This window comes from Thermochaetoides thermophila, assembly GCF_000221225.1.
Source record: "Thermochaetoides thermophila DSM 1495 unplaced genomic scaffold scf7180000011816, whole genome shotgun sequence".
Classification (NCBI taxonomy): Eukaryota; Fungi; Ascomycota; class Sordariomycetes; order Sordariales; family Chaetomiaceae; genus Thermochaetoides; species Thermochaetoides thermophila.
Window position 1 is genome coordinate 1,978,643 of NW_006383032.1, and position 13,688 is coordinate 1,992,330.

At 52.6% G+C, this 13,688-nt stretch overlaps 3 protein-coding genes across 3 annotated transcripts; 1 reads left to right on the forward strand and 2 right to left on the reverse strand.

The window, feature by feature from the left end:
- Positions 1–1,847: 1,847 nt before the first annotated feature.
- On the reverse strand, positions 1,848–2,673 carry CTHT_0026260 (synaptobrevin-like protein; the record flags this gene model as incomplete). Its single annotated transcript, XM_006693021.1, has 4 exons — positions 1,848–1,967; positions 2,063–2,352; positions 2,419–2,584; positions 2,653–2,673. The coding sequence occupies 4 exons, from the start codon at positions 2,671–2,673 to the stop codon at positions 1,848–1,850; spliced, it is 597 nt and encodes a 198-aa protein (XP_006693084.1).
- A 2,743-nt stretch (positions 2,674–5,416) lies between these two features.
- Positions 5,417–6,395, forward strand: CTHT_0026270 (putative phosphoinositide binding protein; the record flags this gene model as incomplete). Its single annotated transcript, XM_006693022.1, has 2 exons — positions 5,417–5,896; positions 5,982–6,395. 2 exons carry the CDS (start codon positions 5,417–5,419, stop codon positions 6,393–6,395), a joined length of 894 nt encoding a protein of 297 aa, XP_006693085.1.
- Positions 6,396–8,750: 2,355 nt separating this feature from the next.
- Positions 8,751–10,192, reverse strand: CTHT_0026280 (uncharacterized protein; the record flags this gene model as incomplete). Its single annotated transcript, XM_006693023.1, has 2 exons — positions 8,751–9,356; positions 9,416–10,192. The coding sequence occupies 2 exons, from the start codon at positions 10,190–10,192 to the stop codon at positions 8,751–8,753; spliced, it is 1,383 nt and encodes a 460-aa protein (XP_006693086.1).
- Positions 10,193–13,688: the final 3,496 nt, after the last annotated feature.

Below are 13,688 nucleotides of genomic sequence, written 5' to 3' on the forward strand. Positions count from 1 at the left end.
GCAACCCACCCGCACCTGCCGCAACACACCGCCTCCCACATTCATTGCGTCTTTCTGCGGATCTGAATGTGGGATGCCAGAGTGGAAAAGTGGACCCTCTGAAAGTCGGGTGGAAAAGTGGACCCTCCGAAAATCGGGTGGCCAGAGCACTGCTGTTGAGATGATTGGCTGAGACATGATGCAACTCTGACCAATAAAATGTCTGCGATAACCTTTTCTTCACTTAAACCAATCACATGCTGTATGCTTATCCCCTCCAACCATTCGGGGCATGTTTATCGGGCGGTGGAGCCTAATGCATGCAGTGCAACGTTCGCAGCCAACCCTTGTCAGCATCTTTTCTTGGGAGCGATGTTAAGCAATGGAGGGTAGGGCGAGGACGAGAGCAGCTCCCGGGCCCCTACTGGCTGGAAAAGCCAGCCCCAAGGCCTGCGGGTATCCATTACGCCGTTCAAAACGCCCGCCCACTTCCGGGACATTGACAAGAACGTGAAGATAAAGTGCTGCCGAAGAGAAGGCAGAATGCTTTCCTAAATGCTGGGGACGAGCACCAGGCAACGAACGGATATGTTGGTAAGGTACATGGAAGGCGGTGACCCAATTAATAATCTTTAGAGCTTGGATCCTGTTGAGCCGTGGCCTTTCATGAGTGAACAATGGACGATGATCCCATGGCAACATGGCAAGCCTGCTTGCTGGTTGCCCGCCTATTTCCCTCACAGCCAAAGCCGACCCGAGCGTATCGCTCCCGGCTTTCATTTGCAACCCGGACGACTGTTCTGTATGCAGTGTATCGGTCTTTGCAAAAAAAAAAAATAAACTTTTATGGCTACCTTTTATGGATACAGTCAACTTAGCGCCGCACCGGGACGGAGCAATGGCACTGTTTTCTCCGCACGGGATACCCGTTAGACTCTAGGTGAGAGCGGATGAATGTATAAAGCTTGCACGGTATACCTCTCTCGGCGGCTGTCGCGGTATAGAGATTCTAACCTATGCCGTCTTTAGACATGGATGCCGATACCTAGGGTATGTCAGAAAGCGACATAAATAAGCCATAGAAACAAGAATGAAGAGCCTTGAAGACTGCATCTGCAGTGTAACAGTATGTCGAATTGGTGGGTTGGATTGGGGCGAGGAGAGTGGGATGTTTCGTTACGTGCATACTCTGCACAGTATATCATTTAAGTGCATAGCTGACTGCTTCGGCTGGTTTGGCCATGTAAGCCGGGCTGAAGGACTGTCGTCGGCCGTATGGTCCGCGGGTTTCCGCAACACGGCCAGATGGCTGCAATTGAGCTTTTTGCTTTTTGCTTGGAAAGGCTGGCAAAGAGTGATCTTTCTACTGTTAACCTTCATTTTCCTCCGGAAGCAAATGTACGGGAACATGGCAAGTCATGGAAGCCACGAAATGGTAGAACCCCATTTGCTTGAACTGAGCTCTTTTTGACCTTTTTCAATCACTTTGGCACTCTCTAGGCGCAGCAAGCAAACGAGGTTACCATCGGTCCGACAGTGAAAATCAGCTCTTAGGAGTAATACGTAATCAACTATATCGACAAGCATAAAACGCCCCTCCCAACTCTACCCATCATCCCCAAAATCAGAAGATCATTACCTGCCAACAGACTAACCAATATAGCATGTTACCTAGTCTTCGTCAGACAGCAGCTAGGCATGTGGCCACGCAAGGGAGCTGATTATGGATCGCCTCTTTGTAGCGGCGGAATATTAGGTATGAAAGTTTTGAGGTGGTTATGGTATCCGAGCGCGCTTACACACGGGACAAGGAGAGTGAAACCTTGTTTGTATATGAATAAGGCAAGCTGACACTTCCGACACTCCTTTTACATGACCAGGCAGCACGAGTTCTGCTTCTTGGCAGATTTGTAAAACATCTTGCTCTGGGCGCTCAGGTCAGAACTTTTGGCCACGAGATCATCCAGTTTCTCGCCACGTTGAAGGACCTATGATTTCGAACGGTTAGTCCTTCCGGGAAGAACAAAGCAAAAAAAAAAAAAAAAAGGGCTAATTTGGGGGGGGGGGTGGAAGGGGAGCGCACGCTATCAATGGCTTTGTGCAGGATAATCTTGGTCTCATCCAGCTCCTGCTGGATGCGGGCGATGCTGCTGGCCTCGTTGGCGTTCTGGTAGTTGTTGAGGAAGTCGTTGACAGCGGGCCAGTTAATGTCCCCGTCCTTACTAGCCGAGCGGATCTTATCGAGGGGGTTCTCGGACAGGAACTGGTCCATTAACTTGGACAGCACACTGTGCGCCGCAATGTGCGGATAGTCCTTGGTGATAACAACACCTGCGACGCCCTCGGTGCGCGCGTAACAGTGGACAACGTAGTCTGGATGGCGGCAGTCGTGTTAGTCAGGAACTGTTGCGATGGTAAGGGAGGATAGGGTCAACGTACCCCCCTCCTCAACTGACTGTCTTTGGCCTGGGTTTGTTCGCTCGGCCACGGTTTTGCTGATCATGGTCATGAAGGCGGCATATTCATTCTTCGTCCACCGCGAGAACTCGCTGAGCTCGTGCGCCGCGCATAGTTGGACAGCGGGCCTCTTGGTGTTGTCGAGAACCTAGCTACGATGTCAGACCGCGGGTTGCCCCTGAGCCGAGCATGTGATATCGCTGGGTACCAACGTACGCCGACGTAGTAAAGCTTCATGGTGGTGGCTAGAGACTGGGTCCACGGGAAGGGATGCGGTCCGTGACGTCAACGGAGGGTGGAGTGCAATGGTAGCGGATGGACGGAGCAGCAGGATTGTCGGGGCCGGCGAGAGGCTTCGGCGACACTCGGGGATGTGGGGCGCTTCCGGTCGGGGGGATCGCCGACACACGGGTTGGGGAGAGGTAGGTATCGTTCGTTCTCTGCCGATCGGTGGCCACACGATCGTTCAGTTATCGAAAAACGGGATAAAAGGTAAGGGAGGGACGTAAGTATGGTGGTTTGATGTAGTCAGGAAGAATGAGTCGGCACAATATCGTCGACAACGAGGCGGTCTCTGCGGTTTGGTTGGCGGTGATGATGATGCGTTGGTGGCCGTCTCAGTGAGGCTGCTTGTTGGTCAGCTCCTCCTGGGCGAGGCGACAAGAGACGTGGCACGGTCAGTCTTGGCGTCCGTGGCTTCGATCTCCACGGACGTTGCGGGCGGTCAAAAGCTTCCCCGTCGCCGAGGCTGATGCAATTTCGATTGGCCACCTCCATCCGCGGCAGAGGAAGGGTGGGGAGTGGGGCCCAAAGGGTGCAAATGGACCTGACAGCCCCGGCTCTCCCATGTGCACGGCCCGATACACGCATTAAACCAGGCTTTGCTTAGGCGACTCATTTCGTATCGCAGTAACGGGGTGCTCAGGTCTTTGGGACGAGGGCCATGCCGAAGGATCAGGTTGAACTGCCTGATCGGAAATCTCTTACAAAGAGTTTGTAAATGGCTCCACCCATGCGCTTATCTACACCCTCAATTTGTCTGGTGATGCTGACGACTGTAGGCTCTCTAGGCTTGCCGCAGTTCAGGAGGCTCAAGGACACATTTCAACTCTGTTTTGAAGAGGTTGGACATGCCGCAGAAGGTAGTGACGGCAAGAGATTTGCTCTCCACCTCTCTGGAGCGCTGGAAGCGAAGATCACATTCTATTGATCCAGTCGCGTGCCTTGCGATGTCGAGCCAGGACTCCTGGGAGCCGCAGGGGTCAGGGCTCATGCAACCCCCGTCAGTTGCAACATGCAACGCAAAGTGCAGGGTGCAGAGCGCAAGGCCGGACTCCGGACCGGATTGTTCACTGTGTGGGAGGCGGCTGGGCTGACGGTGCCAGCCAGTCAGTGAGAATGCAGCAATGGTCTTCCGTCGGGACAGCCAGGAAGGACGGGGCAAAGGCAATTCGGTCCTAACTCTCCATTGAAACTCCGTCTGACCTCATCCGACGAGTCCACACACAAACAACTGGTAGAGAGCACGAGACTTCTTGCCCGCGCAGCATAGCACAGCAAAAAACAAACCTGGAAGCAAAACAACTACCTGCCTACAACTGCAACGTTCAACTAAAAAACCCAGCACTGCAACCAGGTTAGCCTGGAAGGCCGTTGCAAACGCACGCACGCACCTTCCCTCTACCGGTAACTCTAGCACTGGTTCCACCGCTCCTTGGTGGTCCCCCGGAGATCTGTGTTTTCCCAGGTTGGGACTCCGAAGCAGCACCCATCACCAGAGGACCTAGCGCAGACCCAGAGTCAAACGGAACCTTCGCTGTCCACCTTCCCTACCCTCACCCTGGCAGGCCTCTCTTTCCCTGCTCTCTCCTGGGCCCCCTGCGAGATCCCAGTTCCCCCATCCATGGTCCACAGCAACGATGCCATCACGCTCAGCAAGCCGTCGTCCATGCGGTTGGCCCACCCGTAATTAGAAAAGACTGTGGATGCTGCTCGCTGCTCGCTACTCCGGCCCTCATCAACGCTTTGTAGCGCCCTCTGTCTTCTGCCTTGCGCCGTGCTCTCAACCTTGTGCTCTCATCCACTGCGTCTTAAGGACTGGACACTGCAGTTATCGCGTCTCCAGTCAGCTACGCGATCCCCCGCTTCCAGGTTCCTTCTGGCCCATGGCCCATCTGCATACACTAACTGCTTAACACGCTCGCACCTCGATCCTGCTCCATTCCCTCATCCAGTATAACCCCCATTCCGTCCAGTAGCCGTTGAGCTCAGCCATATCTCTGCTCCTATCTGCCATCTGCCTTCAATCGTCACGGGTTTACACTCTCCCATATATCTGTTGCCTCGCCCTGCCGATGAAGCGCCACTAGAACTTGCGGGAGAGCCCAGCACGTTATAATATCCCAGTCAGTTCAGTGGCGGTAGGGACCGGTACGAAGCATTGCATTGCTGAGAGATCCGGTTCTAGTTCAGCAGCATCGCATCTTGTTTTGCTCTCCATCCGGCTTCAAGGTCACTAACAGCTCCTGTCGCCACTCATCTCCAATCCGATTCGCCTCTTCCCCGCCTCAACCGACTCGCATGCCGTTGCGCACCATTCCTGCTCTACCTGCTGCCCATCATTGATCTGCAATCCTTCCGCTTTCTTCCCTACTTTATTATCTGCTCTGCACTGGGAAGCAAAAGAGAGAAAATCCCAGCACAGCCGCTACTTACAGACCACGCGATCTCAGCTCGGCATCTCGGCGCATGCTCACCCTCTCACCTTACCCTGGGCTCCTCGTGAATCTACACTAAACCTAGATCTCCACCTGGCTCACATACTCGCCCCATTATTGAAGATACTTAGCGCTCACCCGCCCCTCTAATCCCACACGCAACTTAGCTTCATTCTCACCATCACCACCGCACCACCATCATATTCAGACCACTCTCGCAACCTCCCAATTACACAGCTCTCGCCATGGCGACTCAGTACATCATGCCTCTTATACCAACAGAGCAGGCGCACATGCCCTACTACGCCTATCAGCAGCAGCAGCAGTACCACCAGCAGCAGCCATCGGCTTATGCGCCCTCACAGATCTCGACTGCTTATCAAAGCCCCCTTCCATACAACCCATCACCGCTGTCACCACTTGGGAACCCGACCACCATATCACCTTCAAACCCCAAGAGTTACATCTCCCGTCAGATCCGGCCCTTGTTTGTCCCTGCTGTCCTTCGTCCGACTGAATTTCCTTCCAAGGAGCCGCCCTCGAGGCGGAAGCAGCCTGAGGATGAAGAGGAACAGGAGGACCCCCCGAGGCCAACCAGCAGTCTGTTGAGCCTGGGCGGTTTGACCGCTTTAGGCAGGTTAAGCAAGCGCTCGACTGGCGATAGCGCGAAGAATCTTGCAGGCAACTGGGATCTCGAGCAATTCCCCAAGCCAACTGGCGCGCCGACTAGGAAGCACTGGAAGGTAAGAATGCACTGTGTTTCTCCTTTGTGTTAGACTGCAACATGGTTGAGTGCGATAGCACTGACCACGCAATCCCGCTTACTAGCCTGATCATGAGTCTACCATGTGCGACCACGCCACTTGCAGGCGGTCCTTCAACTACTTTACACGCCGGCATCACTGCCGGAGGTGTGGCAACATCTTCTGCGACATGCACAGCTCCTATGAGGTTCCTCTTGACCAAGACGCCAACTTCAACCCACGTGGTGTGATGAGCCGTTGTTGTGACCACTGCTACGCCGAGTTCAAAGCCTTCCGCGCCCGCAAGGGTAGCTATTCGTCCTCGACCACCCAGGAGTCTTCTTCCCCGGTTGACCCAAACAACGCCAGGACAACACCGAGCACACCCATCGCCGGTTCCCCCACCGCAGCGAACGGTCTTGCTGGTACTGGCGGTGTTGCTGCTCCCGCAGAGGTAGCCCAGAGCGTGCCGAGAGATTGGCATTGGAGCACATTTTAAATTGGATGATGTCACCGGACAGTTACCGCTACGCTATGCTACCTATCACTCACCCAGTCACCTTCTTACAACACAGCCTCGGATCTTCGCCCAATCGGCTACCGACGATAGGAAATACCAACAAAAAGCTTATCCCTCTCACCCGCTCCAACCAGCCAACTAGTCGACCAGTCTGTTGGCAGACCAAATATTCTCAACCAATACAATATCACCAACTCACCCACACGACCTTTAATGCTATCTAGAAGTCGCTACCCTTCTTGCGTTTTCCTGGTTTTCTTATAAGAGGACAAGTTGTATAAACAGTGGGGAAAGATAACAGGCGAACGGATATGGTTCTGATTTTGCTTATCTCGTTTTATCTCAGAGGGGAAGACTTCTACTGCTTACAGTATAAACTGGGTGGGGGCACGATAAAGAGAGAGAGAGAGAGAGAGAATGGCGCTTTATGTGTAAAGGATATGGAACGCATCGGTCGTCACGGAGACCGGGACGGCGCAGATTTGGGTATGACGCTCACCCACATTGCGGCGAAGATTGGGATACCGTTTTTTTTCTTTTTTTCTCGCTTTGGGCTCGTTGGATTTGGGCGATGGGTTCTGGTTTTCTTCGTCCCGTCTTGTGTTGATTTCTTGTTTCTTGGCTGTTGTTTCCCATTTGCATCTGCTTTTGATACCACAAGGTTGTTTGACCACAGAGTGATTGGATATCGGTGTGATGAGACCTTCTCATCGTCACTTATCTGCTGGCAATGTCAGTGGGACATGTGATGACGAGTTGGTAGAAAGGGATCTAATGGGTGACGATAATACGATCGTCCGTTGAGTCGGTCCAATTTGCTTTTTTTTTTCTGTTTCTTGGGTATCGCCTCACTTATCTGGGTATTGGGAGCATTCTCATGCATACGATGCAGGTGCATTTTTGCATTGGTAGGCGTTTTATGTCTGCTTCAAAGACCTAGGGACAAGGGATAATGATGATTGCTTTGATGCCCTTTCACTCTTATTGGTCTTATGTAATTGGAATGTGTGATTCGTGTCTACGTTGCTTTTAGAAAGATGTCGCTTTTGTATGGGTTGATACCCATATCCGAGCGTTCATTCCGTCCTCTCCTCATTCTTGGTTGAGTCAATTCACATTTCACATTTCATACCAAGTCTTTTCTCTTGTTCCTCGTCTTCTCTTTCCTGGCTTTTGCCTTGGGAAATTGTACATAAAAACGTCACTGAATTCCCCTCTCCTCTTCTTACCCCCCCTTTTCCTGTTTTCTTCTATCCTGATAACAACATTAGCACGGTGGAGGATAGACTGAAGTCAACTTTCTTGGTGAAAGAGCTGTTTCTCTCGTAAATGTCAAGAGTTGCTGGTAAAATATAGTAGAGAACGATACCCATTGGGTTTATTTCGTTGAGGGATCCATAGGCCGAAATACTCCGTCTCTAGACAGATGTTGGGAACATTAGAGAGGTGGTGCTTATGATCTTTCAGATTAACTTGTCCTGACCAGAACACTCTCAAGATTTTTATTTAGTAGTCAGCAAGTACTTGGAATTGTTGATTGATACCTCATTGTAGTGTCATCATTACACGGCCGAAGTATGCACCAGTTACTTCTCTCATAACCATGGCAAAGAATGAGATTAATGTATGCCTGGAAAGTTAAAGGAAGCAGTGTATGGAATGACTCGCTGCCTGCAATCTTGCTATGTCTCACCATGAGTCATCAAAAGCCGGTGATCAACCTTCGTACTTCATGTAATTAAGGATTATGGATTACCCACAAAAGTATTAATCATTAGCATGTATCCGTAGCCTTTTACAAGAGGGCATCACAACAGCATCCGATCGCGTATCATAAATGATATGTATTTCCCTTTTTAAACCCCGCCATATCACCAGTATGCCTAAGATATGTCAAGCCTTCTCTAAAAGAAAAAAAAAAAAACAGAGATGCCAATGCAGTTATAACCAACCCGATGCTTGTGCTTGTGTCAAAGAAAACAGACATCCTTCCATGCCAAAAAAAAGCCGCCACCTCTCCCATCACCAAAAAAGCCCGCCATTTCGATATACACCCGACTTTTTCTATTTCAATTCCTTGCCATGATTTTGGTTGGTATGTACTGAGTCCAACCTGGCTCATGAAAACTCATGATGGCTCTCAATCACAAGCGTGACGAATGTGGTAGGTAGCTCATGTCTGTGTGGATTTGGTCCCATTAGATCAGTGACCTGCGGGACCGCTCCCCGCATCATACTCCTTGTCAATATAAGAAGACCCGCCAGCTGCGGCAGCAAGCATCAACGATGCCCCCGACAATAGGCCGGCGTCCACACCCTTAACAACCACCACATTTAGTAACGGTTGCGCAGGACACGGCCCTTGCCGTTAGCCTTCTTGCTGCTCTTCTCAGAGACAACAGCCTCCTCAGTGTTCTCGCCATATACCTCGCGCTCAATGTTCTTTGCCGCCTCCCAGCCAGCCTTCTCAGCGAGCTGGACGTTACTCAAGCGACGAGCATCGACACCACCGGTGCGACGAGCAGCAGCCTGGGCGCTGGCAGCAGCATTTGAGCGGCGCAGATAGCTCTCAATGAAGAAAGCGACAAACAGGTAGGTAAGAGGGGCAAGGTAGAAGACGTTGAGCCAGACAGCGACCGTAGCACCGTTGTTGGTGATGCACGGCATGTCCTGGCTCGTGTACTCGCCCTGAAAGCCATCGTCGCGAAGGTTGACGGCGATCAGGCGTCCGGACTCGGAGCCCGCAGCGGCTGAGGCAGCGGCGCCAGAGGCAGAGTCGGTCTTGGAGCCGGCAATAACAGGGATGGTGTAGTGGACGAAGGAGTGAGCCATGGCAAGGGAACCGCCCACGAGGAATTGGGTAATCTGCATGGAGGTCAAAGAGCGCTTGATGAACATGGGCACCCGAATGTGAAGAGCCGTGGCCGTGTAGTAAGTATACTGTTATCACGAGTTAGTCAGACATGCAAAAAAAAAAAAGGCTGTCCGATATAACTTACCATAATGGCGTGGATGAGCGAGTTAAAGAAGACGAAGATCCAGATAGGTACAGACATGAAGCGGATGCCCGCCCACATGCACAGCATGGCACCAGCGTGGTGGTAGGTCTGCAGAGTCGAGCTGAGCTTGCCCTTTGCGAGGATGATGAGAGTGTCAAAGACCTCGTAGAACTTGCTCAGGTAGAAGAGCCAGCCGTAGAAGGCCAGACCCTCGTTCCACAGACGGCCGGTAGCGAAGCGGCTGGGACGGCCATCCGGGCCAAAGACGGCAGAGGCGTCAGCAGCATACGACTGCCAGGTCTTGGTCTTTGGGTCGAAGAAGGCGGCGTTGCCGAGGCCGGCCGGACCGTTGATGCCGCAGATAGAGTCGACGAGGCCAGCAACGCCCGTGGGGCCGAGAGGGCTCACGACGGTGCGACGAAGAGTGTTAAACATGCCCCACCAGGTCCAGGCAGAGTAGACGGCCAGGAAGACATTGTGGAGAATGACGAAAACGTGGAAGAAGAAGGTCTTGCTGATAGCCCACGGCTTCTTGCCGTTCGCCTTGTTGTAGGCGTTCAGAAGCTTAGCGGTAACGGCGTAGATGGTCGCGATGGTGATGGGCACGCGGAAGTCCAGAGCAGCGTAGTAGATGTGATCGGGAATGTCGAACGGAGGGGCCGAAGGCGTGCTGCCTGCTGGCGGCGGAGGAACAAAGCCGGAAGTGTCGGCACCCTCAGGAGGGACGCGCAGCAGCGAGGACGGGGGGAAGGACAGGAAGACGGGGAGAGAAGCCATCTTTGCAGACTTGATGCTGACGACAAGCCCGACAGACCGCACGAAGATGCGTTTGAAGAGGAAGGGGAAAACGGCGAGAAGGAAAGGAGGGGAGGGGGAGAGGACTTAAAGCAGTAGCAAGGGAGGGCGAAAGGCAAACTCCAACGCTTTAAAAAAAAAAAAAGTTACGTAGGGATTCCCAAGCGCGAGATGCAGAGGTGCAGAGCCGTCCGAGAACCCGCTAATCTGGACGTCACACTCGGCAGGGAAGGGCTTGCCCACGTGTGGACACGGTCTGGCCGGGAATCGCGCTCTTCGTCACTCAGACGACCACCAGTAGACCGGAGATCGGAGTTTTCTACGGGAGCCAGAAGGTGATGTGCTGGATGTGTGGGAAGATAAAAGAAAAAGAGCAGGGGTCGAAGAGGGGTGATACCGTGATGATGGCGGGGTGGACTTGACTTCGAGATGTGATGAAAAAAAGGCCGCCGGTGCGGACATCAAACTTGAAAAAGATGCCCAACAGGAAGGAAGAGGATCACGATGTGTTTACATATTTACCTACATAAGGTAGGTAAATACCTTATATAATGAGTGACAAGAAAGGCCCTGTATATTGTGGCAGGAAGTTCAAAGCTGCCCTACCCAGATCGCCGCCTCTGCCCGCTGTCCTGCCCCGCGCCATTCCCGTTCCTGCAGTCCCTGTGGCCGGCTACTAGCCAGGCTGGTTGGCGGCGCGCGCATTGGAATCATCGGAATCGTGGTCGTGGGCCTTCCACTTCTTGATTTTTTTCTTTAGGCTTTTTGCCGCCACCTGCCAGCGACCAGCGCCAGCGTGCCAACATGCTGCGAAGCCAATGCAGCGGCGCCGGGCCAGCGCATGGCGACGACAGTGTTAGTCTTGTCAGTCAGCCACTGCCCAGCGCCTCAGAACCCTGAACAGTACGTAAACACCCTGCCAGCGCCAGAGTCCTCTCGAGAAACATCGACAATCAACAATATCAACCGGCACCCCCTCAGAAAACACATTACACACTGCTGCGTCTAAACCTGCATTCACACGCCCACGCTCCAGGTCGTCCAGGCCAGCGTCTTGATTGGCCAATGCCACATGTTGTGATAAGACGCGGGCGTAGCTGACGGCCGCTGTCTGTGTTACTGGCTGTCAGTGGTCACCCACGCAGCAACACAGAAGCAACCTGGAAAAGGCAAAAGCTGCAAACAGCCCAGCCCAGCCCAGCAGTGCCAGCACAGAAACATGGGCACGGCGGCCCGCGGACAGCGAACTCAGCAAAGCGTAGGAAGCTTCGGATGAGACGGAACGCGCGCTCTGGTCACAATACCGCGCTGGATGCGACTGCGGGTCTGACCGGTCACGCAGCTCCACCAGCCCAATCCTCCCTCCATGCAGTGCCGGTCCCAGTGCCTACATTGTTTCCCCTCACTTCATCCCAAGTTTGTCCTGGCTAGGTACTTAGTGTACTGTGTAGGCACTTCATTGGGCGCTGCTTGGCCTGGACTGCGTTGTGCTCGTTTTTGCGCCGCGAAGGTTTGTTCTCCACGTCTTGGATCGCGGATCGTGGGCGGTGGAGTCACCGTCGGCGTGCCGGACCCAGTAAATCCCGACCCCGACCACCTGGATGTCGGAGATTTGTGCTGACCGCAACACGTACCCTGTCCGCTTTCACATGCTTCGATCTGAATGAAAAACAAAAAGAAAGAAAAAAAAAGTTGGATCCCTTGTCATCGATGGCGAAAAGGCCCGCAGAGAAGTTCATCTGCCGAGGTTTGCGATGGACATTTTTTTGTCCTTTCAACCCATTCACGACGCGTCTCATTGGCCAATTTCATTCAACAAAATCCAAGACTGACCCGCTCTCCCCCAACAGCCGCACGAAGGCTGCACTGCAGCATCGCACAACAGAGCAGGGACCCGCTTTCCCCGGGGCCATCTGGCTTGGCAAGTGTTTTCTGGAAGGAAAAGCCCGACCATGGGTCTGGCCTGTAACAACAACTGGCTGCAGCAGCGACATCCACGACACCACCACAATAGACATCACAGACTACCGGATTTGGTCCTATGTACTTATCGATTTTCGCGCCCTTTCGTGCTACTGCATGTCAGCGGCTGTGACATTGCTGCCCGTTACATATCATACAGATATATCTACCGATATTGAGATGCGGTGACACACTGGTGACCTTTCATCCCAGTCCTATCTTCGTCTACGTATCTGCCAACGGCGATATCGATCTTGGGCCAGTCTCCGTGGTGACCGTGACATTTCGTATGAACTCCGTCTTTCTCAGATATATACCTCTCTTTAATTCCAGGCTCTCGGTGCCGTGTTGCCCAAGAGATTCAAGCCACGAAGGGCATCCACACAGCATGCCCAGCTGCCTTGCCGGGAACTAGCGCCACTGCCGGGTGAACGGCTGCTAGCGCTCTTGTTTGTTGGCCACCGATTCCTTCCGTGGTGGGGTCGCTTTTCGGTCGGGTTAGATTGGAATGATAGAACTGGCGATTCCGATTCTGACTCGGATGCCTTTGCCCCGGATCCGAAGTACCAGGTTAGACAAAGATTTTTTGCTGCTGGGACGGTGCACGCATACCCCGCGTCATCAGGTTGCATTTTCATGCTCTCCGTGAAAAAGAGAGTAGTGTACGTAGGTACGTAGGAAATGGCATGAGTGAAAGCGAAATTGATGACCGGAAGCTCTTTCAAGGATGTAAGTAACGGGTTCGATACCTTCAATCATCTCGGCTACGTTTTGGCCGTCAAAAACCGTCGGTGATGGTGGCTGGCGACTCGGCGTTGCCGGCTTACACCAGGATTGCTACACGCTGATTGGCTCGGGCCGTTGTCCTTGGTCAGAAACGGCAAGTGACAAAGTCCGAGGCTTGACCTTTGTCCCGTCCCGTCCGCCTGTTGACATGCTTGGAGAACTTCCCCTGTGTTCAATTCTATGATCTTGAGTCGGGTACACACAACTTTTAAATTGTAACATCAAGTGAGAGATAGTCCAAAGTGACCAACACTAAGTTGGGGCAGGCAGCATTTTTCTCGGTGCCAGGGTACGTAAATGTGATCAATAAAGATCGAATGACACGCACATCTCTTGTCGGTCATCTTCAGGTGTTAAGGACTCCATCGGGTACTGTGCAGTTACTCACCACTTTGGGCCTTAGATGCGACGCATTATACATATGGAATTTTCTAAAAATATTCTCACACGAGTCAGCTTATAGTCGCGCTGCCATCTGCTCGTCAGTTGCTTCATTCTGTTGCTATTCAACCTGGCTTCAAAAACACGCTGGCAGGCATCAATAACTGATATCTCAGCAATAACAGTCCGCCCTTTCAGAGTTGATTCCTAGTGTCACACAACTCTAGACACAGAATGCAAGACTGGCAGTAGGCATATGCATCACGAAACCAAACCAACTGACCGGTTACAAAGCGTAAGATGGTTATATATATATATATATAGTTGACATGATTGCCGCTGAGACTTT